The sequence below is a fragment of the Petaurus breviceps genome, unplaced genomic scaffold (assembly GCF_028583685.1).
Source record: "Petaurus breviceps papuanus isolate PSGF00001 unplaced genomic scaffold, PetGlider_PUasm1.0 91041, whole genome shotgun sequence".
NCBI classification, from domain to species: domain Eukaryota; kingdom Metazoa; phylum Chordata; class Mammalia; order Diprotodontia; family Petauridae; genus Petaurus; species Petaurus breviceps.
In genome coordinates this window covers 6,791,521-6,817,206 of record NW_027187400.1, presented here as the reverse complement: position 1 = coordinate 6,817,206, position 25,686 = coordinate 6,791,521, and the positions used below count along the sequence as shown (strand labels likewise).

Sequence of the window (25,686 nt, the reverse complement as noted above, 5' to 3'; positions counted from 1 at the left end):
TGCTTGGGATCTATGTTTGTAAACTCAAATTTGTAATATCAGTTTGTAAAATCACATTTCCCCCTCCCCAGCCTCAGAGCATTAACTCTGCCTCTTCCCCCTGCTAACACTCTGCCCAGAAACAACTCATGAATTGTTTACCTCTGCTTGGGATAATAATGGGCTACACCTATGAATCCTTCACTAAACCATCTATAAACATTTTAGCTTAGGCAAATGTTATCTCCCCTTAGTATAATGGTCAGCTTCACCATGAATCCTTCAAAGCACTATCTATAGGTTAACTCCTTAGCCAATTATCCATTTACTGAGTCTCTGTTAGCTTTGTTTCCCAACATCCATCTTGTCAAACATGACACTGATGGGTGGCAGACTAGGCACCTCTCAGTCAGCCCTTGACCAATAGCTGACTTAGTGACATTTCAGGCCTAAAACCACACCTCCAGGTAGCCCCACTTTGGGCTATTTTCCAGTGAATTATGGGCAATAAGCCTGTGCAGTTGACATTAAAAGTGCATGTCCCTTTAAGCACTGACCACTCCTTAACTCCTCCCTAATCCCACCACTTCTCACCTTGTTAGCATAATTGACATTTAATTTACAACCTAAACTCCTTAAAACTATGCCTATGTCTTCTTCAAGTTTGCAGGTCCCTTAAGGACCCTTGCCCACTGTAAAGCACACAATAAACTTTTACAATTCTGACTCCAAGTCTGCTTGGGCCTACTGAATTCTTTCCAGACTGAATCTCAGGCTTTCTGGTCTTAGATAAAGATCAGAGTTCCTGCAGGACCTATTGCCTTCACCCCATCAAAGGGAATTTATAATTTTAACATTAATCAATAGAATATTGTAATGAATATACTAATGATTCAACTTTCTTAAGAGCTGCCTCTCTGGTTTGGGAGTCAGAGCTCACAATGCAGCTTAAACTAATAATCAAAACTCTGACAATTCTCACAATCACCGGACCTTAAGTAAAGTGAATTAAAGATTGTAGAACCTGTTCCTGTCATAATATTGCTACTGGGGAGGTGGTCATGACCCCTGAAGACTTGACTCCAGAATTGTTATATTGTGGGACTTGTAGGTTTCTCCGGAAACCACAAAATGATTGTTGGTAATCCACCTTACCCTGCCTCCCTTCCCTACTTGTGACTTTAGTATATAATCTGTACTTTTACTTCAGCTATGAGAACATTCCTCACTCTGAAACTGATTAATTAAACTACTTGATTACTGGCACTCCTGTCTCTAGGCCTGCTTTGAGCAACTCAGAACATTCGTAGGTTAGAGGCTGGCTCAGTAAAAAAAATCCTGTTAACACTAAGATAGGGCTATTTAAGTATTCTATTTCCTTTTCTGTTAATCTGGGCATCTTAAATTTTTGTAAATATTCATTCATTTCACATAGATTGTCAGGTTTTACTGGAATATAATTGGGTAAAACAACTCCTAATAATTGTTTTAGTTTCATCTTCATAGGTGATGCATTCACCCTTTTCATTTTTTATACTAGTAATTTGGTGTTCTTTTGTTAAATCAAATTAGCCAATGGTTTAGCTATGTTGTTGTTATTGTTGTTGTTTTTCATAAAATCAGCTCCTAATTTTATTTATTAGTTCAATGTTGTTGTTTTTCAAACTTTCACTTGTATTAATATCTCCTTTGATTTTTTGGATTTCCATTTTGGTATTTAATTGGAAATTTGTCATTTGTTCTTTTTCTTGTTTTTAATTGCCTGACCACTTCATTGATCTACTCTTTTTCTCATTTATTAATATATGCTTCTAAAAGATATAAAGTTTCCCCTAAGTACTACTTTGGCTGTATCCAACAAATTCTGGTATGTTTTCTCTTTGTTCTCATTATCTTTAATGAAATTGTTGTTTCTATGACTTATTCTTTAACCTATATATTCTTTAGGATTAGATTATTTAGTTTCCAATTCATTTTTAATCTATGCTTCCATGACCTTTTATTGAATGTGAGTTTTATTTCACTATAGTCTTAAATGGACACTTTTAATATTTCTGCTTTTCTACATTTATTTGTGATATTATTATGCTTTAATACATGGTCAATTCTTGTGAAGGTACTATGTACAACAAAGCATGTTCCTTTTTATTTACATTCAGTTTTTTCCAGAGGGCTATGATATCTAAGATTTCCAAGATTTTGTTCATCTCCTCAATTTCTTTATTATTCATTTTATGGTTAGATTTATCTAGCCCTGAGAAGGGGAAGTTGAAGTCCCCCACTGTAATGGTATTCTGAAGATCTTCCCTGTCTCTTGGCCCTTTGATAGACTTAAGTGAATCTGAGAACCTTCCCTGATTTAAAAATATACTCTGCCCATTAATAGGCTGAATGTGGTCACATGGAGCCTGTGTCGGGAGGCTTGTTTTTCAGGAATGCCCACACCTTGTTACTTTATGATTGGGCAGTGGGCCAAGAGGGTTGTAACATTCTCCAACCCAGGAGAAGGCTATATATACCCTGATGTGAGGTTTTGCTTTGTGGCTCACTTTGGGAAGAGTTGTATGATTTGGCCAGATGAGACTCTGGGCAGCCATTGAGCCTCCCCCACCCTCCCACCCCTGGCTTTGAAAACCCAGATGTTGGTGCTTCCCTCTCTGGTAACTAACTAGGTATGGATGTAATGGTCAGACAGCTGGAAGCCCTGATTGCTTAATTGTGTTATTTTCTGTTGTAACTTCTATTTGTATTCTCTGAAGTTCAGAGTGCTGACTATTTCCCCTGAACTAGGTAAATGATATATGTTTGATTGATTAAAATAAGATTGTTAACCCATTTTGAGTTGCTTTCCTTTAGAAAAGCAGATCTAAGAACCTATGCTAGCAGCCATCCTTGGTATGCTAGGGTGCTTGCTACAACACCCACTATTATAGTTTCACTACTTCCTTGTGCAGTTCATTTAACTTTTCCTTCAAGAATTTGGATGCTATGGCATTTGGTGCATATATGTTCAGTATGGATATTACTTCATTATCTATAGTGTTGTGAGTTGCAACCCACAATTTGAGTTGAAGGGATCTTGAGTGGAAAAAGTTTAACAAGCCCTGATCTAGGGGTGGCTAGGTGGCTTAGTGAATGGAGCACTGTCCTGGAGTCAGGAGGATCTGAGTTCAAATCTGACCTCAGACACTTAACACAAAAAACTAGCGGTGTAACTTTGGGCAAGTCACTTAACCCCAATTGCCCTCCAAAAAGCAAAAAAAAAAAAAAGCCCTGATCTTTTAGCAAAGTGTAATTTCCCTTCTTACCTCTTTTAATTAGGTCTATTTTTGCTTTTGCTTTCTCTAAGATCATGACTGCTATCTTTGTCTTTTTTACATCAGTTGAAGCATAATAGATTCCATTCCAGTCCCTTATTTTAGACTCTATGTGTCTCTCTGTTTCAAGTGTGTTTCTTGTAAAATAATAGATTGTTGGATTATGGCTTCTAAACCATTCTGCTGTCCACTTCTATTTTGTGGGTGATCTCATCCTATTCACTTTCACAGTTGATTACTAACTAGTGCATTTCCCTCCAACCTATTTTCTTCTGTTTCTACTTTACTGTCTTTTTATCCTATCCCTCTTCTAAAATCTGTTTCACTTCTGACCACTGCCTTCTTTTATCTGCCCTCCCTTTTATCACCCTCTTTGTTTCCCCTCCTACTTTCCTGTTGGGTAAGATAAACATTCTATACCCAATTGAGTGGATTATGTGTGTGTGTGTGTGTGTGTATTTTCCCAATTTAAATGTGACTGAGGTTCAAGCATTGTCTGACCCTCCCCCTCCCCCATTTTCCTATTCACTGCAAAGGCTCTTCCTTGTGTCCCTCATTTATGTGAGAAATTTTCCCCCATTCTACCTCTCTTCCCTGCCTTCTCCCTCTTTCTCACCCAATCATTCTTTTTACATCATCTCAACACAACTGACTCATTCCTAAACCTTCCAACTATGCAGTATCCTTCTAACTGCCCTAATAAAGTTATTAGATGTTACATGTACCCTCTTTCCACACAGAAATGTAAATAGTTGAACATTATTGAGTCCTTATGGTTTTTCTTTCATGTTTACCTTTTCATACTTCTCTTGTATTTAAAAGTCAGGTTTTCTATTCAGCTCTGATATTTTCATCAGGAATGTTTGAACATCCTATATTTCATTAAATATTCATTTTCCCTTCAGAAGAATTATGCTCCATTTTGCTGGATAGGTTATTCTTGGTTGTAATTCTGCTTCCTTTGCCTTCCAGAATATCATATTCCATTACTATGATAGCTCAATTTTGTATGATACCAATTGTGTCTCCATGGTATTTGAACAGTTTCTTTCTGGCTCCTTGAAGTATTTTCTCTTTGACCTGGAAGAGCTGGGATTTGGTTACAATATTCCTTCAAGTTTTCATTTGGAGATCTCTTTCATGTGGTGATTGGTGAATTCTTTCCATTTCTGATTTACCCTCCAGTTCTAGAATATTAGGGCAGTTTTCCTTGATAATGTCTTAAAATATGATTTCTTGGCTCTTTGGCTTTCAAAAAGTGCAATATTTTGATCATGGCTTTCAGAAAGTGCAATAATTCTTAACTTATCTACTTTCCAGGTCAGTTGTTTTTCCAATGAGATATTTTACTTTTTTTTTCATTATTTTGCCTTTGTTTTATTGTTTCTTGGTGTCTCGTGGAGTCATTAGCTTCCATTGGCTCAATTCTAATTTTTTTTTCACGTTGAACATTAGTCATGTTGTAAAGGATTATAACCAATCAGCTGAACAATGAGAAAGAAGGGATAAAACAAAACAAAACACAAACAAGAGAGAGCAGATAGTTTGCTTCGATCGGCAGAGTCTGTGGTTCTTTCTCTGGATGTGGAGATCCCTTCCCTTTCCATCATGAGTCTTTTGTAGTTGTCTTCTAACCTTGTATTGCTGAGAGGAGCCCAGTCTATCCAAGTTAGTTGTCACACATATGATGTGTCTGTAATTGTGTACAAAGTTCTCCTGGTTCTGCTCTCCTCACTCAGCATCAGTTTATATGTCTTTCCAAGTTATTATGAAGTCTGTCTGCTCCTCATTTCTTATAGCACAGTGGTATTCCATTACATTCGTATACCACAACTTGTTCAGCCTTTCCTCAATTGATGGAAATCCCCTTGATTTCCAATTCTTTGCCACCACAAATAGAGCTGCTATAAATATTTTTGTACATATGGGTCTTTTTCCCACTTCTGGGACACAGCCCCAGAAGCGGTTCAATTCTAATTTTTAAGGAATAATTTTCTTTAGTGACCTTTTGTACCTCTTTTTTCATTTGGCCAATTCTGTTTTTTTAAGGTGTTATTTTTTTTTCATTATTTTTGTGCCTCTTTCACCAAACTGTTCATTGTCTTTTCATATTTTTTCCTAAGTCTCATTTCTTTACCTAATTTTTCTCTCCCACTTTTGATTTTTAAAATCATTTTTTATTTGTTAAAGGAATTCTTGTTGAGTTTCTGTCTGATTCACATTTTTTTTTGAGGCTTTGCTTGTAACTATTGTGACTTCATTGTCTTCTTCTGAGTTTGTATATTTATCTTCCTTGCTATCATAGTAGATTTTTATAATCAGGGTTTGGTTTGGTTTGGTTTTTCTTTAGTTGTTTGCTTATATTTTTCACTCTATTTCTTGAGTTTGAACTTAAAGTTGTGCTCTCTTGGGGCTGGGAGAGTGGGAACTGTTCCAAGCTTCAGGATTTTTTGCCTACTGTTTTCAGAGATAATTCTGGAGGCTTGGAAGTGTTCAGTGCTTTCAGGGTTGTGTGATCTGGTGTGGTCACTACTCTCCTGGTCTGCACTCTGGTCCCTACCCAGAAAGAGCCCCTGATCCTTGGACTTGCAATTGATATTGCTCCTCAGAGTCCCTACTCCTTTTGGACCAAAAGTGTTTCTCTCCACCCTTGAACTATGACCCAGAAGTGGATATAGGCAAAGGAATTGCCAAGCAGTGTCCAATCTTGCATCCAGTACTAGCACTGGGGAACTCTGTAATCTCTTTCTGACCATTTGGCAGATGCCCTTGCCATCTCTGCCTTGAGAGCTCCCAAAGCTGCTGCTGCTGCTTCTGTCACACCACCTAGTCCCACCACTGGTGTTTCATCCACATGGCCTCCAGGCCAGCCTCTACCCTCCTGTTAGATCTATCTAACCTCTTAAGTTTTGGGGGGCTGGAAGAGTGTCGCACCCTGACTTTTCATTGTCTCTGCTACTCCAGAATTCAATTTGAAGCTTTATCTTAAAGTTGTTTGGAGGGAAATGTTCGGAGAATTCAGCTTCATTCTTCCTCTACTCCACTCCAGAAGTCCTTAGCTAGTCAGACTGACAAGAAAATTCATGCCAAAATTCATTCTATCATTGGGTTAAAAAGGGAAAAGGCTATTTGAGTTTGTAACTCTAGTGGACAGTCAAATACAAAGACTGATAAAAGAAGAGCAATACAATCTGAGAAAGCAGATGTAATTGAACTGGAACCAAAATTCAGAGGGATGGCATGCCATTAAGACCTGGAGGCACACAGAGTTGCTTTTGATTATGAACAGAAGCTGCCAAATTTGTGTCTCTTCCTAAAAATAATAGACTGATCTGAACATGATTTCCAAGCAGCAGTGAACTATCCAATTTGGAAAAACAGCTCAGTTAACACTACAAGTGACTCAAATAATATTCATTAAAAAAATTTTAACTAGTGTTCATTAAATACTTAAAAGATTTGAATTCTCAAACTGTAACAAGCAAATCATGCTAACATAAATGTTTAGTTTTCTGTCTGAAATAGAATATCTTCAAGTGTGGACTACAGAAATCAGGCAAGCAATCGCCTCTGCTTTCTCTAAGAAAAGATACAGGGGTGTGCTGGTACCAGCTCCAAATGGTTCACAAAAGCCAATTGTTCAGTTTTCAGTGTAAGCATTCACACCTTGGAAACTGGCTAATGTTACAAATCAGAGCTTGATTTACTGTTTTGTGGTTTTTTTAGACTTAAAAAAGTGATGGAGAAAATGTTAATAGGTCTAATTAAACTTATAAGTGTTTTGGTGTACTTTTTCCCTTCCCAGAGAGCTGATTGTTAAATATTTACCAGAACAACCCTAGCAAAAATCTATGAAAAACCTGATGAGAGATGGAGCAACCCACAGGACAATTGCGCTTGGAGTGGCCCAGGGTCAAGCGGCCAGAAACTAAGATCCATCTGATACAAAATTACCCTCTGAACAGCCCAAACGAAGAAGTAGCAGAAATCTCCTTTCTCACAATATGGCCTGGATGGAGATCAGAGTGAGTGAGAAGTGTATCAGAAAGAGAACTGCAAAGCTGGTGTTTAAGGCTGAATTCCCAATAATCAGTTTTGGAAAATTAATATGGGGCCAGGGAGGGTAGTGAAGAAAGTAAGAATTACCTTAACATGAGTTAAGACACTAATGTTTGGTCGTCTGCCTTTCTTATCGTCCGGGCTTCGAACAGTGCCTAGTATGTAGTAGGTGTTTAATAAATGTTTATTGACTGATTGACAGGAACACCAGTGGCAAGATGCAGGCAGATAAGCAAGAGCATTTTCTGTTACAAGTGTGGATCATTTGGCTATAAGTATATCAATACTGAGAAGAGCCGAGGCTCTGAGTACAACACTTGTCCGTAGCTCAGAAGCTGCTGTTCAAAGAACCATTGTTGGGAAAGTAAGTAATGACTGAGTTCAAATTCGGTGTCACTTAGTAGCTGGGTGACCCTGGGCAAGTCTCTTCACCCTGTTTGCCTCAGTTTCTTCATCTGTAAAATGATCTGGAGAAGGAAATGGCAAACCACTCCAGTACCACGCAGAGTCTGACACGACTGAACAGGGTCCAGCTCGGTCCGGGGCAGCACCGGGCCCAGCCCCGCCCACGATGCTCCTCCTCCGCGCGCTCTCTCCTCAGCCCCTCCCTCCGGCCTAGTCTAGGGCCCCGCCCCCTGACCAGGCCCCTCCCCCCCGGCCGGCGCGGCTCCTCCCTCGCCTGGCAGCGGAGGCTCGGAGGGGCCTGGCTGGCGCCGAAGGGCCGGAGAGCCCGGGAGCCGCCGCAGTGGTCACCATGGTCCGGGGCCGCAGCCCCGGCCGGCAGCCCCGTGGCCCCCCGGATCCTCCTGAGCGCCCGGCCCGCTGGGGCCTGGTCCTGCTCGGGGCGTTCCTCGCCGCCGTCGCTGCCCGGGGATACACGAGCTACCGGGAAGCCCAGGCCGCGGCGCGGAGGGTCAGGCCCTGCGCGGGGAGCAGGCGGACGGAAGGGCGGGGGGCCTCCGGAGGCCCCGCGAGGCCGAGTCCGGGGAGCGGAGGCGGGGGTGGGAGGGGCGGCGTGGCGGGGGAGGGGCGCCGACCGCCCGTCCGTCTGACTGACCAGCGGTCTGACCAGCCGTGTGAGCCGTGGAGCGGCCGCCGGGGTCCGACCGAGGGTCTGCCTTCCCCTCTCCCTCCTCTCCTGCCCTTTACCCCTCTACCCTCCCTCTCTTCCTCCCTCCTACCTCTCCTCGCCCCCCCCCCTCTCCCCTTACCCGTCTCCCCCTCCCCCCCTTCTGTCTCTCCCTCCCTCTCTATCTCTCTCTCCCTCCCTCCATCTCTCTCTCTCTCTCTCTCTCTCTCTCTCACACACACACACAGTCTGAGTTTCTGTCTCCCCCTGTCTCTGACTGCCCACTGCCTGCTTGTCTGTCTGTCTTTGGGTCTGAGTGCCTCTCCACTTGCCTTTCTCTCCGAGGATCCTCTGGCTGCCCACCCACCCCAGTGCCCTTCTGTGCATCTGTCCAGTTCTCTGAGGGCTGCCTCTCTGTCTGCAGGCCTGTATTGAGTGTTTGTGTCCGAGGCTCTGCCTGCCTGAATGTTGACCTTCCTGCCTCTCTCAAGTGTCTGCCTGCCTGGAGTGTCTCCCTCCCTGTCTGAGTCGCTGTCTGAATATGTCAGTGTCTTCTTGCCTGCCTATCTGTGTGTCTGGTCAGCTGGCTACCTATCTGTGCCTGCCTCTCTGGCTGTTTGAATGCCTACCTGTCTGATCACCCTCCTGTATAAACTTTATTTAACCGCTTTCTGATTGTCTGTCTGTCTGATCGTCTCCTTATTTTGCTCTGAGGCAGGAAGCAGCATTAAAGTCCCTGGGGACCGAAGGCCTGTACCTGTTTTCCTCTCTGGATTTAGACAAAGACCTGTCTATCAGCCCAGAAGAGTTCAAGCCTATTGCCGAGAAATTCACAGGTAGTGGGATAAGTTGGGTATGGATGGATGGGGAGGATATGAAGGTGGAGGGTAAGGGAGTCAACATCTCTGCAAAAAGCAACCAGAGAGTACAATGGCATGAGTGTCAGACTTGGGATTCAAGAAGACTTAAATTCTTGAGTTCAGATCCTGCCTTAGACACTCACTAATTATGTGACCCTGGGCAACTTAGCCTCTGTCTGACTCAGTTTCCTCATCTGTCAATTGGGGATAATAATAGGAGGTATCTCCCAGGGTTGTTGTGAGAATCAAATGGGATAACACATGCAAAGTGCTTTGCAAACCTTAAAGCAATATATAAATGCTAGTTTTTATTTTTATTATTCACAACCCCCATTGCCAGTAGCTAGAACAGAACACCATTCCCCATCTTCCCCCTCCCCTAAAACAAGGTTGAAGAAGCTTAACAGATGTCTTCTGCCTCAGCTGGAAAAGTAGATGGAGATGATAGGTATAGGTTTGGAATGAGATTTGGAATAACCAAAAGTAAAGCTAGAAATATAGACTGGCACTGACTGGATCTTGGAGGGCTTTGAATAGCAGACAAAATAATTTTTTTTTCTTTTTGGAGGGCAGTTGGGGTTAAGTGACTTGCCCAATGTCACAGGGCTAGTTAAGTGTCAGGTGTCTGAGGCCAGATTTGAACTCAGGTCGTCCTGACTCCAGGGCTGGTGCTCTATTCATTGCGCCACCTAGCCGCTGACAGCAAGACAAAAGAATTTGAACTTAATTCGGGAACGAGCCAGAAGGCTGATGCTCAGTAACTCATAAGAACCATTTGTTACAATGGAAAGAACACTGAACTTTGAGGGTTACATTTAGAGTCCTGGGACCTAAGTTGGAATCCAGGTTTATTACATGTGTGCCCTTGGTAGTCACTCCACCTGTAAAACAACAGGGTCAGACCAGGTGACCCGTGAGGCCCCCAGCTCCAGCTCCTCTGAGGAGGTTCCCCTCTGGCTTTGATGGAGGATACCTGTGGACGTGCAGTCAGGTATCACATTGAAGGAAGGTTATCTAGAAGATCCATTGGATGAGTGTAATGGGGCTTTTGTCCTTAGTTTAACCACTTTCCTCCTGCCCAACCTGCTTTGCTACTGTTCTCAGACCCTCGATACAGCCTTTCTTTGTCATTGTTGCCCTTTGTGGAGGAATTAATTAAAATGCCTTCAAAACTGAGGATTTTTTTCCCAGTATAAGTGACTTATCTTAGTATCATGTTGATTTTGGCTCTTCTTGCCTCTCTTTTATCCCTTGTTTCTGGAGCAATCTGAGGTCATCCTCTGCCATCCCTTTTGTCATGTTTTCTCCCTTCTGCTTGGATGGGCTTTCTTTCAACAATTCAACTCAACCTACTTTCATTAAGCACACTGGTAGCAGTGACCTATCCTGGAACTTTCTTAGCCCTGAAGTTGTGAGCTTTACAAACCTTGGTTGTGGAATCTTCTGTGTAGGAAGGTTCTTAGTCAGTGTCCTCTGGACTCCTTAGTCTTCTGAGCTAACTCTGAGGTTCAGAAATTTTTAGGTCAAGAAATTTATTTCCAATTTTTTCTCCATATACACATTCATCACTCACATTCCTCTAACCCACTTTCCTCACAACCCTGGGAAGGAAGCTGTTATTATTCCCATTTTACAGATAAAACAGCTGATGTTCAGGCAACTAAAGTGGCAAGTCTTTAGTCACAGAGCTAGTAAATGATGGAGACGAGACTAGAATCTTCTGACCCTGAGGGAGCTCTTTCCATACTCCTCCTGTGGTCCCTGCTTCTCTAGGCCCAAGCTGCTCTCCTTCTGCTCCAGCATGCTTGTCGCTCACAGGCTGGCCACCTCAACCTGTTGTTGCCATCTGCCTGTTCAGTCCTGGCCTCCTCCATACTGTCTGCTCCAGTCCATTTTCCCTTTTCGGATTCTCCGCTCTGAGCGTAGCTTGCATATCCTTTTCTGAAGGAGGATTTTCATCATGTTTATCAGTTTCTTGACATCTTCTTTTAAACTCTGGATGCTCCTTTGGGTAGTGACTGACTGCCTTCAGTCCTTTCAAAGTGGTTTTTATCTGTTCTGTCTCATCTATTGATATTTCCTCAGTTGGTTTGGGGGGGTTTGTTTCCTTTTTCAGCTCTTTCTTGGCAGGTACCTTCTCCATCTTCTTCATACTTTGCTCTCCTCTGGTACTGTAGGATTCTTCACCCTGTACCCAGGACTACCTTTTTTTCTTGGCTTATTTGAGTGTTTTCTGTTGTTAGAAAGTTCTTTGTGTTTTCACAGTAGTTTAAATGGGGCTTGTCTAGTGTGCTCACATGCTCATACACACACACACACACTCGCGTGTACACATACACACACATTTACACTGCAGCTTTTTACTTTGCCATCTTCCCCAAAGTCTTCACTCTACTGTCCCTGGTCCAGCACTGTTAAAGAAACTGCCTCCCAAATGGAAATGTAGGATGGGGAAGGGAATGGAAAGGTGTGGTCCTTTCCTACAGGGTAGGATCTTCAGATCCTCAGAGAGGGGTAATGTCGTGTTCAAAGACACACAGGTTTCCCCAGGAAGAGCAGAGCATTAATTACATCTGTGCCCCATAGGGTCGATGCCTGTCACTGATTATGAGGAAGAAGAGAAGTCACAACTGGAGCCCAGTGAGATGCTATACATAGAAGAAAGCCTGTCCTCAGAGGAAAAGCTATCCATGGTGGCCCGATTCCAGCCCTTGCTCCTGGAGACCATGACAAAGAGCAAAGATGGCTTTCTGGGGGTGAGTGACTGGGGTTACCCCCCAACCCCTCCTCAGGCAGCAGGAATCCTGAGGTGTCTTGTCTCTCGCTGTCTCACCCCAGTGGCCCAACTTGGGAAGCAGCGACAGATCCAGGAGAATGTGGGCCAGTAGTCCTGTACTCAAGCTACTTTTTTTCATGCTGGATTTTGACTCAGAGGCCCAGATTCAAATCCTGCCTCTGTCATTTCTGTCTTTACTGCCTCTGTGATCTTGGGCAAGTCAGTTTCCTCCTCTTAAATATAGAGATTGCACCCAGCAACCTCCACCATCCCTTCCATTGTTAAATCCTTCAGTCTACACCAGTGGGGGTAGAACCATGGTGTGGCTAGTCCTGAAGTCATTTTAATTTGAGTCTGGGAAGTATTTTGATGGTATAGTTTCATTGATTGCAGACTTCTCATCTTGTAGTGTTTACTCAGGCTAATGCCGCAGCGAAATTATATTCCCTAAGTCCCAGGGACTCAAAATTAAAGAGGTGGATTTAAGATTTTGCTGGGTCTGGAGGTCAGCCAGCCTACATCTAAAAATCTGTGGCCAGGAATCTGTCAAGTAGATGTACAGATAACTGAGAGAGAGCTGATTTACCATGTACAAAACATGCTGAACATAGAACCCATAGCCCACAAATCACCCTAAAGCTCTAATGAATTCAGTTGCCCTCTCAGCCATTCTGGAGGGAAGAGCCCCCCAAGAGGCTGTGTCTGACTTGAGGAAAATCTTGTTGGCCCTTTGGGTAGTGACTGATTGCCTGGGGCATCGGGAGTTTCAAAGAAGATCTCAAAAAAGCTGTCTGGGAGCTGCTCAGGCAGTCCTTGCTGCCTCATCTGACCTTTCCCCTTCTACTTACAGCCTAACCTCCACCTCTCCAGAAGAGCAGGCCTAGTAGAAGGGTGGGGATAAGGCTGGAGCAAGGGCTTCAAATTGTTGTTTGTCCTTCGTTCTCGAAGAGGACTATCACATGAGGAAGGTGATGCCATGACATGCAATGAATTGGATGTGAGGGAGGGCTGCGCAAAGTCACCAATCTCACTCTCTTCTCTAGAGCCATGTGCATCCATTGGCAAGATAGAGATCAAAACAACTGGAGATGGCCCTGGGGGCTTCAAATACCAGGCAGTTGGAGGTCAAGTGGCTGGGAGTCAGAACTCTTCCATAGTGGGAACACAGCTGCAAGGACCTCCCCCCCTCCTGCTACTTCCCGATTCTTTAGGGAAGGCCCTGGTTGTGCTTCTGAACCTTCTACTGGGCAGACTGGGTGGCCTGCCAGTGGCTAGGTGGACTCAAGTCTTCCATCTCACAGCTCTGTTCACCTGACCCTTTGCTGCCTCCTAGGTTTCTCATCTTGCCCTGTCTGGACTTCGAGAATGGATAGCCCCTGCCTCAGAGCTCATGGAGTTCTCTGCTCGCCAGTTCAAGCCTTTCCTGCCCCCCAAGAGCAACATGGAGCTGGGAGAACCCTGGTGGGTTATTCCCAGTGAATTAAGCATCTTCACTGGGTACCTCTCTAACAACCGCTTCTACCCACCTCCTCCCAAAGGCAAAGAGGTAAGGACGGAATTCTAGCTCCAGAGTTTCTCCAGAGCAGGTATTGTCTCCATTTTCTATTTCTGTTACCAGCTCTAAGCATAGAATTTAACACAGAGTAAGTGCATGCTAAAAGCATTTCCATTTCATTCCAAGCCTCTGAGAACAACTGGAGGAAGCAGGGGAAAGGGCATGTACCTTTCCAAAACTAAGCTACCTAAGTCAGCAGAGACCCTTGAGCCCTGGGGCAGATGCAAGGGTCAGATCAGAGGCAAGATTGGGGCTAGCAGGTGAGCTGGTGGTGTTGGGCCACTCATGGCAGACTCACGAATGACTCCCATGCATCAGTAGTGGAAAAGCAGACACTGAAGGAGAGAAGCTTCAAAGCCTTTCAAGAGAAGGACACTTTGCTCCAACCCACTGGCAAATGGAATGAGACAGAAGGTTCTGTCACCAAGTGCCAGCCTGGCATTGAGGCCAGGCCTCAGTGAAGAAACTCTGCCCCACCTCTCAGGGGCCTGTACACTTGTCTCCCTCAGGTCATCATCCACAAACTGCTGAGTATGTTCCACCCAAGGCCCTTTGTGAAGACCCGCTTTGGACCCCAGGGCGCAGTGGCCTGCCTCACAGCCATCAGTGACTCCTACTACACTGTGGCTTTCAGGTGAGCACCAGCCCCCTCTGGTGATCTGGGATGGGGGGAGGGGAAGGAAGACAAGCCTGTGGGGCAGGGAACTGCACAGGAAACACCCGTCTTCGGGTACTGCAGACATATGTACTACATGTAGACATCACTTGGACTTCATTCTCTTGCTCCTTACCTAGGGAAGGGGGAGGGCTGGGAACAATCCATTTTGTGTTATTAAGTGGCTCTGGTGATAAGCTGAATGGGAGCATTGATTGGGCCACAGGACTTTCCAATGATTGTCCTTGGGAAAGTTAGCCATGGATTTCCCTTATCTAGGCCATCCTGCACCAAGAGCCAGCCACCTTTCATTAAGTTGTCCAGTGCTTCTGGCCTCTGAGCAGATGGAGCCAGCTCTCCTTCTATTCAGCCAGCATTTACAAAGTGCCTACTGTGTGCCAGGCCTTGTGCTAGGCTCTGGGGATAAAAACGTCAACAGTGGTATTCTCCCCTTTCTTGGCTTCACCCTACAAAAGGGCAGATCTGTCAGAGGCAGCCTGAGGTCCACTCATGGAGTGCAGAAACTAAATCATAATACAATTGGGAAGCATCTAGCAAAATAAAAAAAAAGGACAACACAACCAAGATAGTATTACCCTTTAAAACTGAGTCAGGATGAGGCAGGACTAGGGGCCTTCTATACGGAGCGGTCTCCATTTCTATTTGAGTTTGACACCACTGACATTGAAGGTAGAATGCTGGGCTTGCAGTCAGGAAGATCTGAATTCAAAATCAGCCAGAAACACAGATGATATGGCATAAGTCAAGCCTCCAAGCCTTAGTTTTCTCATCTGTAAAATGGGGATGAAAATGGGGTAGGCATACCCTCCTCAAGGGTTGCTGTGTAGATCAGCTCAGATAATATATGTAAAGTGCTTTGTAATGTCAGTCCTGTATCAATATCAACTATCAGCATAGGTTATCTTCTACTCTTCTCCCATGTGACTAAACTGAATCTCTCCTGAATGTTTAATTTCACCCGAGTCAGGAGTTTAAACAGCCCCCAGACAGCCTTTGTCAGGGCACAGGACGGCATCTGGTAGCTAAAACCCTGCTTTTTCTCCCACCCATCCCCAGGATTCAACTAGTTTCCATCCTTGGTTGTGCTCCTTTCCCTCCAGCCATGGGATCTATACTAATTCTAGATTAATAGACGCTCCCATTTCCCTTTCTGATTCTCATGAGCTAGTTTCTGAGCTCTGAGGCATGTGAAAATAGCTTTGTCCAGTCCTGTAAGGTTTAATTTTCACGGTAAAGCATCTTGTGCTTGTGAAAGTTGTCAGGTAGAGGGTGTCAGATATATAACCGGGAGCCAGAAAGGGAATTCTGCCATCCCCTTCTGAAGCCCTGCTACCCTCAGGCAGCTGTGGAAAGCAACCAGTGCCTCCTCCTAGCTGCGCCTCCTTCCCTTCTGGCCGCAGGATCCACGCCGAGTTCCAACTCAACGAGCCACCCCACTTTCCCTTCTGGTTCTCTCCAGGACAGTTCACTGGGCACATCATCCTCACCAAAGATGCCACCCATGTCCGTGAATTCAAGCTCTTTGTGCCTAACCACAGGTAGGATCCCAAGGGAACTTGGCTTGGGGTTTGGGAGTCCCAAAAGACATGTATCCCTTTGGAGTTTTCTGGGAATTTAGGGCTCCAGCTTGTACCCATGTTGGAAACTGCTGCCACTATCTCTGTCAGCTTCCCCTTCCTCACTCCCTGGAACTGATCTGTTGGGAGGGATCTCCCAACTAATGCAGCTAAAGCCAGGAGGAAATAGTGGGGTCTTAAGTGGGACATTGTGCCAAATGGGCCCCATACATCAGCTACCTGATGGCATCTGGCACTTCCATCAACATCCCCAACCTAACAATTTGCACTCGTCCCCAAAGCACCCAGAAACAGCTGCCCCTGGCCTGGTTTTCCCAGTTTCGTTGATCACTTCTGCCATCAGCTTCCCTAAGAGCTGAGCTCAGAGAAAGAAATAGGAACACAGTCCAATGGAAGGAAGCCTGGGTCAAGAATCAGGAATCATCTCATCCCAGCTCTACTTCCAGCTCATGACCTTAGCAAATCACTTCCCTTCTCTAGTCTTCAATTTCCTCATCTGAAAAATGGGGAGAATATAACTCTGCCATACCTACCTCCCAGGAATGGGGGGGGGAGGGGGACAGAATGCTATGCAGATGTGAGGTGGAGGAAGTAGCTTTGAGACTCCAGAAGAAGGGCTGGAAGGGAGAATGGAGGGACAGGGGACTCCACCGGGCTACCTCCTGCTCCCCACAAACACTGCCTGTAAGGGAGAAGGAAAGTGATCAAATGAGAAAATTGAGAGCTGGGCCATGGGAGGGGAGCAGGGGTAAATGGACTGGTAGGCTATCAAACTGTCCTCATGGATCCTCCCCCGAACCACAGACCCAGTGCCCCACTTGTTCTTTGTGTCCCACCCAAGGAGAGAAGAAGAGCTCAGAATCTTTAAAGTCCTCTGAGCTTAGAGGGGACATCAGGGCTCCAGTTACTGTGACTCCAGGCCAGAAGAAGGCCTGGGTTCTGACTGAAGCCCTGAAGATAATGTTACAGTACAAAATACTGCTGAACCAGAAGTCAGGAAGGAGAACCATTCAAATTATGGCAATGATACTTAATAGGTAATGTGACCAGACCTCACTTTCATCATCTGTAAAATGAAAATACTTTCACTGCCTCTATCACAGGTGATTGTGGGCAAGGTGCTTTGTAAATCCCAAAGCATACACCCTTTCTAGTGATCTCTGGGCTCCCTAGCCCTCACAAGTCCCCGCCTGAGTTTGTGAGAAAGTAAGTCCTAGAGCTCCCCCAAATGGCAGCTGCAAACATTGCTTCAGTTCAGGAGAAGCTCGCCATCTTATAATCCTTCCAACTCAGAGGAATCATTAGGCACACAGCAAAAGAGGGTGTGAATGTCAGGTAGGCCACCTGCAGCCCACCAAGGTGCATGTACAGTACAACCTGGGGAATGCCCGTCCTTAGGGAACTGAAGCTGAGCATGCAGACACTCAACCCTAGGCTGTGTCATCAGAGACTTCCCCTCCCCTTTGGAATCCCACCCAAACCCTGTTCTTATTAACAGAGTTCCTTCGTAGGGCTTGACCATTCTGGCCATCCCCTTGTCCCATAGCTCACCTCTTCTGACTGTCAAGCCAAGGAACTGGACCCTGGACCTGCATTAGTTCCCTTTTGCCCACCCTGGAGCTCTGTTTTCTAACCGTGGCCAGCCTGGCTATGGATATGGAGACTGGTGCTCAGAGAGGATAAGTGACTTGGCCCAAAGTCAGGAGCAAGCCCCCTAGTAGGCTCTCTACTCAAACGGGTTCTCCCTGTCAGGTCTCTGAATGTGGACATGGAGTGGCTGTATGGAGCCAATGAGAAGAGCAGCATGGAGGTGGACATCGGTTACCTGCCTCAGGTATACACGGCTCTGCTGCCTTGGCCAGGCCATCCTCTCGTGTTAGCTGTCCCAACTACCTCACCCTAATCTGGGAGGGTGAGAGGACAGCATCTATTACCCAATCTCCCTCTTAAGCTGTAGGGGGAAGGCATTAGGAGGACATAGGGCACCATACACTTAGCTGTGTAAGCTGTGAGAAGAGATGCTCACTGTCTGATTAAGAGTAAGCCTGTTCCCCACTGAGGTACAGGGCATTAGCTTGGAAGAACAAACTCTGTATCTCATTTAGTAAGGCCCCTTCTACTCAAGGTAGCTGCCTAAAGCGGGGCAGGTAACCCAGCTCACAGCTACTCCAACAAAAAACTAAAAGTAGTCCCAGACTTAGTAACAATTTAGAAATCCAATGAGTAATGCCAGAAAGGGACTTAATCTGCCCGAGGACTACATACACAGCCAGAATCCCACAGGCAATAGGAAAGGGGGGCCCTGCCAGCAAAACCCAAACCAGAGCAGAGAAACAAGACAGAAGCTTCCCAGTGTGACAGAGACAGACCAGAGGTGCTGGTAGCCTGCAAAGGCTCCATGTGGAGGCAGCAAGAGTAGAGAGCTCCTGTGAGAAAACTCCAGGGTAGCTGGAGATAATAGCATTGACCTTCAAAAGAAATGGCAGTGACCAGAGCAAAAGTGTACAGATCACAGATCCTAGGCCCAGAAGCTTCAAGGTACCTAGCCTTCTGTCCTGAGGTCTTCAACTCTTGGAGAGGGTGTGAATGTTAGGTCAGCCACCTGCTCTCTGAGCCTAAGTTCCACCACCACTCATAGCTTAGGCACACCCCAGAGAAGTAGAGATCAGTGTTAGAAGCCAAGCAGGGGGGCAGCTAGGTGGCACAGTGAATAGAGCACCAGCCCTGGAGTCAGAAGGACCTGAGTTAGGATCCGACCTCAGACACTTGACACTTAACACACACACACACACACAAACTAGCCATGTGACCTTGGGCAAGTCACTTAACCCCAATTGCCCTCCAAAAAGCAAAAAAAAAAAAAAAAGCCAAGCAGGGCTGGCCATCCCTTCCAGAAGCACACGTGGGGCCCTGGCACAAAGCCACAAAGCTAAAGTTTAGAGGGATGAGTGAAAAGAAGATGCCAACTACTACAAAGAAATTACTGTAGATCCAGAGATACTTAAAAACCAAACAAAGGAGAGAGTTATTCCATAGCAACTAGCACAGATATTCAGAGGAATAAATGGACTATATTAATACCTAGAAGAAATTCAGATAAAAATGCTGGGGACAGAATTGAGAGGAGAATAAATAACTTTAGACAGAAAGTGGTAAACCTTACCCAAGTAAGACTCCCTGAAAGCTAGACTAGACTAGACCGAACAGAAATCAGTGACTCCATTAGACAGCCAAAAAAGTATCAAAAGATCTTTGAAAATAAAAGAAATGGAAGGTATACGATAGCAAAGATGACCGACTTGGAAGACAGGTCAAGGAGAGGTAATCTAAGAATCACTGGACTCTCATGAAGACAACAACAAAAGCCTGGACACTATATTTCAAGAAATCATAAATGGAAATTGCCTAAATATAAAGGGCAGAGTAAAGATAAAAAGAGTCCACTAATAACCTCCTGAAAGGAGGTGTCTTAGTCCAGAAAGAAAGAGGTCAGGTACCAAGAAATGACAGGCAGAATCACAGAAGACCTGCCAGCTGCTACTGTAAACAAGAAGAAATCTTAGAATGGAATAGTTCATAAAAGCAAAAGATAGAGATCTGCTACTATGAATAACTTACCTTACAAAGCTGAGTATAATCCCACAATAGAAAGGGCACTTTAATGGAATAAAAGTCATGGGGATTGCACTTGTCCCCTGAGGGATGGCAATGGCCTTCTAGAATCAAGTTCCCTTGATAAGTTACAGACTTGGTGTTAGCAGTTACTCCGTTATGGGAGAAATGTCAGAGGGCTCTCTTCATTAAGGAGCCTTAGTCTATCTCTGTAACAGCCACCGATTCCATTACAAATTACAGAGGTAATCGGACTATGACTTCAAACCTGCTGCCTTAGCCTAACTTGCCCCAACCTAGCTGCTGCCATCTCTTCAGCACTGCCCCATCTCCTTCCCCAGCCCATCCTAGGCTGACATTTTGAATGGGAGGGTAAAGGACTTGCTCCCTCTTCCTCCCAGCTGCCTTTAGAAGGCTTCCACCATCTCTCTCTTTATAAGAAGGGAGGCCAGCTATTGTCTACGGATCCCTGCCTCCTGGAGTAAGTCTGGGCCCTTTGCAAGTCATTTCCTCAGCGTTAGTAGTCCTTTTGTGAGAGAAATGCCAGGGAGCCTGACCAGGAGGAGGTACTCAGTACCCAAAGTGAAGAACTGTCTGGCCTTTGGTAGTCGTATTCATACTGAGAAGGGGCTGTCCCTCCCCTTCAGGTACTGCCATCATCCCTGTCACCTTGGAGGCAACTGGTGGCACAGGGGACAGGGCACTGGGTATGGAGTCAAGAAGACCTAAGCTCCAATCCAGCCTGAGACTCTTCCTAGCTGTGGGACCCCGGGCAAGTCACTTAACCTTTCTTTGTCTCCATTTCCTCAACTATAATGTGAGGATCAAATGAGGTGATACTTGTAAAGGACTTCCTTTCAACAGCTTTTGGTTTTGTTAATGCCTTTTATTTTCATATCAGCCATTTTAGAATGAACCCTTCTCTTCCCAGGAAGCTTTCTTTTGAAACAGAGTAAAAGCCCATTAAGCAAAACCAGCCAATACATGCACAGCCCACGTCTAAAGAGAGTGCCTATTCATCGTCTACCACTTGTTTAACCGTAGGGACAAGGCTCTCCTCCTCATCTCTTCTCCCAGGCCAACCTTGGCCCCTGCAGCTACATGAGGTTATGGTCTCTGGTTCCACATTGAAATGCTTATGGGCATTGTTTCCTCTTTTTAGCTTCATACTGGCTTCCTCCGTATTTCTCAGAAGCCCTCCTCTGTACAGCACAATCACATTCGGTTACATTCAGGTACCACAGTTTGTTTACAGAGTCCCCACTTGGTTTCCAGTTCTTTGCTGTGACAAAAAAAAATCCTTCTATAAATATGTTGGTGTACGTAGAATCTTTCTGTGTCTTTGACCTCCTTAGGATTTAAGCCCAGGCATGGGATTGCCAGATCACAGGGTATGGGCACTTTTAGTCACTCTTAGCATAATCCCAAATGATTTTCTAGTATGATTAGGCTACCTCCCAGCTTCACCAGAGTATATTAGTGTGTCTGTCTTCCCACAGTACTTTTGCCCTTAACTGTTTTTGTCTTTTTGTCATCTTTGCCAATTTGCCGGGTGTGAGGTGAAACTTGAGAGTTGATCTAATGTACGTTTTTCTTATTAGTGGAATATTTTTTCACTGGGTTGTTAATAGTTGGCAGTTCTTTTAAGAACTGGTTGTCCTCACCTTTGGAGCATTTCTCCATTAGGGAATTGACTAGAGAATTGATTAGGGAATGACTCAGGGAAGGGCCTGGTTTTTGTGTCCAGTTCTGCTTGAGATTACCTGAAGTCCAGCTCCCCCATCAGGCTGCAGCCCAGGAATAGTTTCCCCTCCCTCTCCTTTGACACTAAGCACTTGTACTGGTGTGACTGGAGTCAGACACACCTGCTTTCTGAGCAGTGCCTGTTCTACCATGTCCTATCACTTTGTATTCACCGCCATTTTTCTTCCATTTGGCAATTCTTCAGTCACATGGAGGCTAGCACAGGAATCTCTTCTCTCAAACTCTCTAGTATTCCAAAATAAGCACCCAGCACTAATCAGGCCTTTTATTCCAGAGAAGTCTCTCCTAGAGAAGTAGGCCTCCCCATGTGGTAGATTTGAGAGACCAATAAAATGCTTCCCCCACATTGGGGCAGGGCTGGAGGGACTTTTGACTTTGTTAGCCCTCTTCTCAAACTTTTTGGTGGCTCCCTATGACCCCTAGGATAAAATACAAACTCCTTGGCCTAGTATTTGAAACCCACCCCAGTCTTGCTCCCTCCTCTCATCTCCTAAAGCCAAACGGGAGCAGCTCTTCAGCGGACTGCTGCTGTGAATAGCTCTAAGGTTCTGATCACATAGTATACTGAACTCTTTATTCAGTAGTAAACTAAAGCAAAATATTCACAGCAACCTCACAATAATATAACATAACTTATTACTAAAGTGGCCACATATTCTGAAACAAAAGATACCATTCAGAATCCAAAGTACAAAGGTCTCCCACCCCTAGGTCACATTATCTTAATCCAGTCAGTCAGAAAGTCTTCTTTCTTCTTGTTTGGAGACTAGCTTCCAGTCATCCTTAAGGGGTACAAGGTACAAAGTCCAAAGTTTGCCCACCCCTAGCTCACAGTAAATCATGATCTTGTCAGTCAGCACTAAGTACCCAGGGAGAGGTCCTTTCATCTTGGCTCAAGGCTGGCTCCCAAATTCCATGGTTCCAGCTCTTGGCCTGAATTCACCCAATTGTCACCTAGATCGGAAGGCACAGTTCTCAGCTCCTTGTCCAGCTCCTGTTCCATATTGAAGCTCACAGTGACCAGCCCACCTCAAGTCCTTCACAGTTTCTGTGTCTGGGAAGACAAAGCTTAACAGAGCCACAACAACATTCACACACATTGCCGGCACCATTGTCAATTCACTTTCTGCTTGTGAAATCAACACAGACCCACAAACAAGGTCTGAGAAAGCAACACAGATCATCAGTATAGACCCAGGACCTCTGAAAACATCAGTAAAACCCTCCTCTGGGACTTCTGTAAACAGACAACCAGAAGATCCTCTTTCAGGGCTTCTGAACCAGCAGCAAGGTCCCAGGGCTTTTGTGACAACAGCAGCATCCTCTGTCAGCAGACAGACAGACAGACAAAATGCCAGCTGCCACAAGCGTTCTCCTTCTCTGTTCTGTTCAATCCCAACTTGTTCCTCCTTTTATGTGGTGGTTCTCCTTCCTGTTGTATCAGCAAGGTCCTCCCACCTTCAGATCACAAGGGGCTCAATACTTAAGTAGGTGAAACAAGGTGCTAAGTACTTCTTTGCTTGCCATTACATTTGCCCTTTCGTATATTCCACATTCCAGTCAGACTGGCCCATACCTGGATGCCATACACAACTTTCCATCTTCTGCCTCAGTGCCTGCATACCTGGAATGTAGTCTGTCTTCACCACCACTGTCTCTTAGTACCCTGGCTTCCTCCAGTGCCTAGCCCTGCCTAGGCCTGTTCCTGTCTGAGCCCTTTCCCAATCTCTCCACTAGGGCTCTGCCCCTTCAGATTACTTTGTACTACTTCCCAAATCCTTCTGATAGAGGATAAGGTCCTTGAGGTCAGGAACTGTTTAGTTTGTGTCTGTATCCCCAGCATCTGCCACCTGCACAGAAATACTTGATAAATATCAGGAAGTGAATTCTTGCCTTGTCCAAGGGAGGCCCAAATTCTGATGTTTTCTCAATCTCCATCTCCTCAGAGTGCAGGCAGGTGCCCTGCTGGCCATTCCTGGGTCAAGACAAAAGGCCTCAGCAATATGGCAATACCCTAAATTTGACACCTGCCCAAAGGTCAGGATTACGTAGATCAAGGAGAAAGGGAAACCTTTTTCTTCACCTTGTGTGGTGCATGGACAGACCACTTGGGCAGTCTGGGGAAACTTGTGGATCCTTTCTCAGAATAAGGTTTTTAAATGCATTAAATAAAATAAATAGGATTATAAGGGAAACTATATTGAATTATAGTTATCCATTTTTTTAAGGTTCATGAACTTCAAGATAAAACCCTTTAAGAGGAAGTGTAGGGGTAGTTAAGTGGCACAGTGAATAGAGCACCAGCCCTGGAGTCAGGAGGACCTGAGTTCAGATCTAGCCTCAGATACTAAAAACTTATTAGCTGTGTGACCTTAGGCAAGTCACTTAACCCCAACTGCCTTGCCTTTCCCCCTCCAAAAAAAAAAGTGTAGAGCAGGTCACTCAGTCTCTCTCAAGCTACCACTGATATCTGAGGTTTTTAAAAACAGTAATAAATGTTTTATTGATGCTTCTTTAAAATGTTATCACTTCAATGTTCTGACCCTAGCTGACCGACCAGGTCTGCTTCACTGCACACCTAGAGCACCCACTTCTGTGCTGCACACCCCCAGTATATGGGAAGGGCTTTTCTTAGTGTAAGCAGGAGGCATATGGACTCTTCCCATTGTTCCTTCCAGAATAGGGACAGGTTTACACTGAATAACTGACCATTCATACTTGCAAGAGGTGGCAGTCTGGGATATGAAACTGAGTTTGGGTACAAAAATGTAGCCAATTTATTAACCCATCTGGGGATCACACCTACCCCCTTGGCACTGTGTTTGTCTCACTATCCACATTTACATCACATATCCAGTTCCCTCCAGTTCTGTAGTCAGACTGATTTCCTTGGCTTTCTGTGTGTGTCTTTGATCAGCTCTCTTTAGGCACAGCCTGTCTCTTACATTAATCTGAGCTATCTGAATATAGAAGTCATGGTATTGGCTTCCTCTGCAGTCCCCCTACATTGCCCGAGCTGAAGTCCTAACCAAAAGGCTTGCTCTGGTAGCAGCTTCTGCAAAAGAAGCAAGTGTAAACCCGTACACAGACCCAGTGTCGTTCTTTGGGGGCTCTCATTCATCATTGGCTGCTTTATTTTTCTTGCAGATGGAGCTCGAATCCCAGGGCCCCTCAGTGCCCTCTGTGATCCAGGATGAGAATGGCAATGTGATTGACAGCCACCTGCCTTCTGGGGAGCCCATCCAGTTTGTGTTTGAGGATATTGTATGGCAGCAGGAGCTCAGCTGGGAGGAGGCAACCCAGCAGCTGGAGCTCGCCATGTACCCATTCAAGAAAGTGAGTCCTGGGGCGGCTAGGTGGTGCAGTGAATAGAATATTGGCCCTGGAGTTAGGGGCCCTGGGGTTAGGAGGACCTGAGTTCAAATCCAGCCTCAGACACTTAACACTTACTAGCCGTGTGACCTTGGGCATGTCACTTAACCCCAATTGCCCTGCCTTCTTCCCCCTCCAAAAAGCAAAAAAACAAAAACAAAAAAAAGGTGAGACCTGGCCAGGAGTAGAAGACAGAACCTGCCAGAGCCCCTTCAGAACAGGTGTTGGGAGCTACTGGGGAGACGAGAGGCTAGGGCCCACCCAGGTTTAGGGAGCTCCCTGGCTGGAAGGAAATGGCACTTCAGTAGAAGAGAATGTGTTATTTGAGGATGGGCAATGGGCAGTTCTTCCACCAAGAACCTGATGGAACCGTGGGATTAATGGGAGGAAGCTTTGCCAGGAAAAGAACAAGTCTCTGGTCCCTAGCTTAGCCTTGGTCAGTCAATAAGCATGTGATCTCTGTGAAGAGAGGATCACCCTGACTATGGGGCAGGGGGCTCAAGTTGCCAAGCTTTTCCCCAATAATAAAGCGTTCTCAATCTTCATCTCTCCTCCCCCAGGTCACCTACCTGCCATTCACTGAAGCATTTGACCGAGCCAAGGCTGAAAACAAACTAGTGCACTCCATCCTGCTCTGGGGGGCCCTAGATGACCAGTCCTGCTGAGGTGAAGGACTAGGGTTGACTAGGAAAGAATTGGGAGGGGTGTGGGGAAGGAAGGGGACTTAAGACCACCTGGGACCCATTGGGTATTTGAGATTTCGAATTGGAATTGTGGAGGACCTAGTGGTCACAAAGGTGGCTAGAGCTGAGTCCAAAGGGAGGCTTTGACTGTAATTATTCCTTAGCGCTCGGGTGAGGTATGTTATCACCTATATTATATCCTGCTTTCTTCCTGGCGCAGGTTCAGGGCGGACTCTCCGGGAGACAGTCCTGGAAAGTTCGCCCATCCTCACCCTCCTCAACGACAACTTCATCAGCAGCTGGTCCCTCGTGAAGGAGCTGGAAGAGCTTCAAGTGAGTAGGATCCAAGGAGGCCCCTCTGCCTGCCCCTGAGCTCCTGGCATCTAG

The 25,686-nt window shown here is 45.4% G+C and overlaps 1 protein-coding gene and 1 long non-coding RNA gene across 3 annotated transcripts; both read left to right on the top strand.

Annotated features, from left to right (window-relative positions):
- The first annotated feature begins 2,073 nt into the window (after window positions 1-2,073).
- Window positions 2,074-7,465, top strand: LOC138153928 (uncharacterized). The gene is made up of 2 exons (XR_011166501.1): window positions 2,074-2,651; window positions 7,102-7,465. It is a non-coding gene; the product is annotated as an uncharacterized lncRNA (long non-coding RNA).
- Window positions 7,466-8,017: 552 nt separating this feature from the next.
- On the top strand, window positions 8,018-25,686 carry LOC138153879 (selenoprotein N-like). 2 transcript variants are annotated; one of them, XM_069078291.1, is made up of 10 exons: window positions 8,040-8,268; window positions 9,143-9,260; window positions 11,871-12,040; window positions 13,394-13,606; window positions 14,125-14,249; window positions 15,692-15,829; window positions 17,621-17,702; window positions 24,392-24,580; window positions 25,177-25,282; window positions 25,520-25,686. In XM_069078291.1, the coding sequence occupies exons 1-10, from the start codon at window positions 8,110-8,112 to the stop codon at window positions 25,669-25,671; spliced, it is 1,452 nt and encodes a 483-aa protein (XP_068934392.1). In that variant the 5' UTR covers window positions 8,040-8,109; the 3' UTR covers window positions 25,672-25,686. The 2 variants fall into 2 exon arrangements, with proteins under 2 accessions (XP_068934393.1, XP_068934392.1); XM_069078292.1 differs by lacking the exon at window positions 25,520-25,686 and having other exon boundaries at window positions 8,018-8,268; window positions 25,177-25,281.

Bases quoted from the DNA above. Each gene is read 5' to 3' on its own strand.
- LOC138153879 (XM_069078292.1), top strand. From the start codon at position 8,110: ATGGTCCGGGGCCGCAGCCCCGGCCGGCAGCCCCGTGGCCCCCCGGAT. The intron at 12,041-13,393 runs GTGAGTGACTGG...GCTGCCTCCTAG, and splicing joins GCAAAGATGGCTTTCTGGGG to GTTTCTCATCTTGCCCTGTC. The intron at 14,250-15,691 runs GTGAGCACCAGC...TTCTGGCCGCAG, and splicing joins TACTACACTGTGGCTTTCAG to GATCCACGCCGAGTTCCAAC.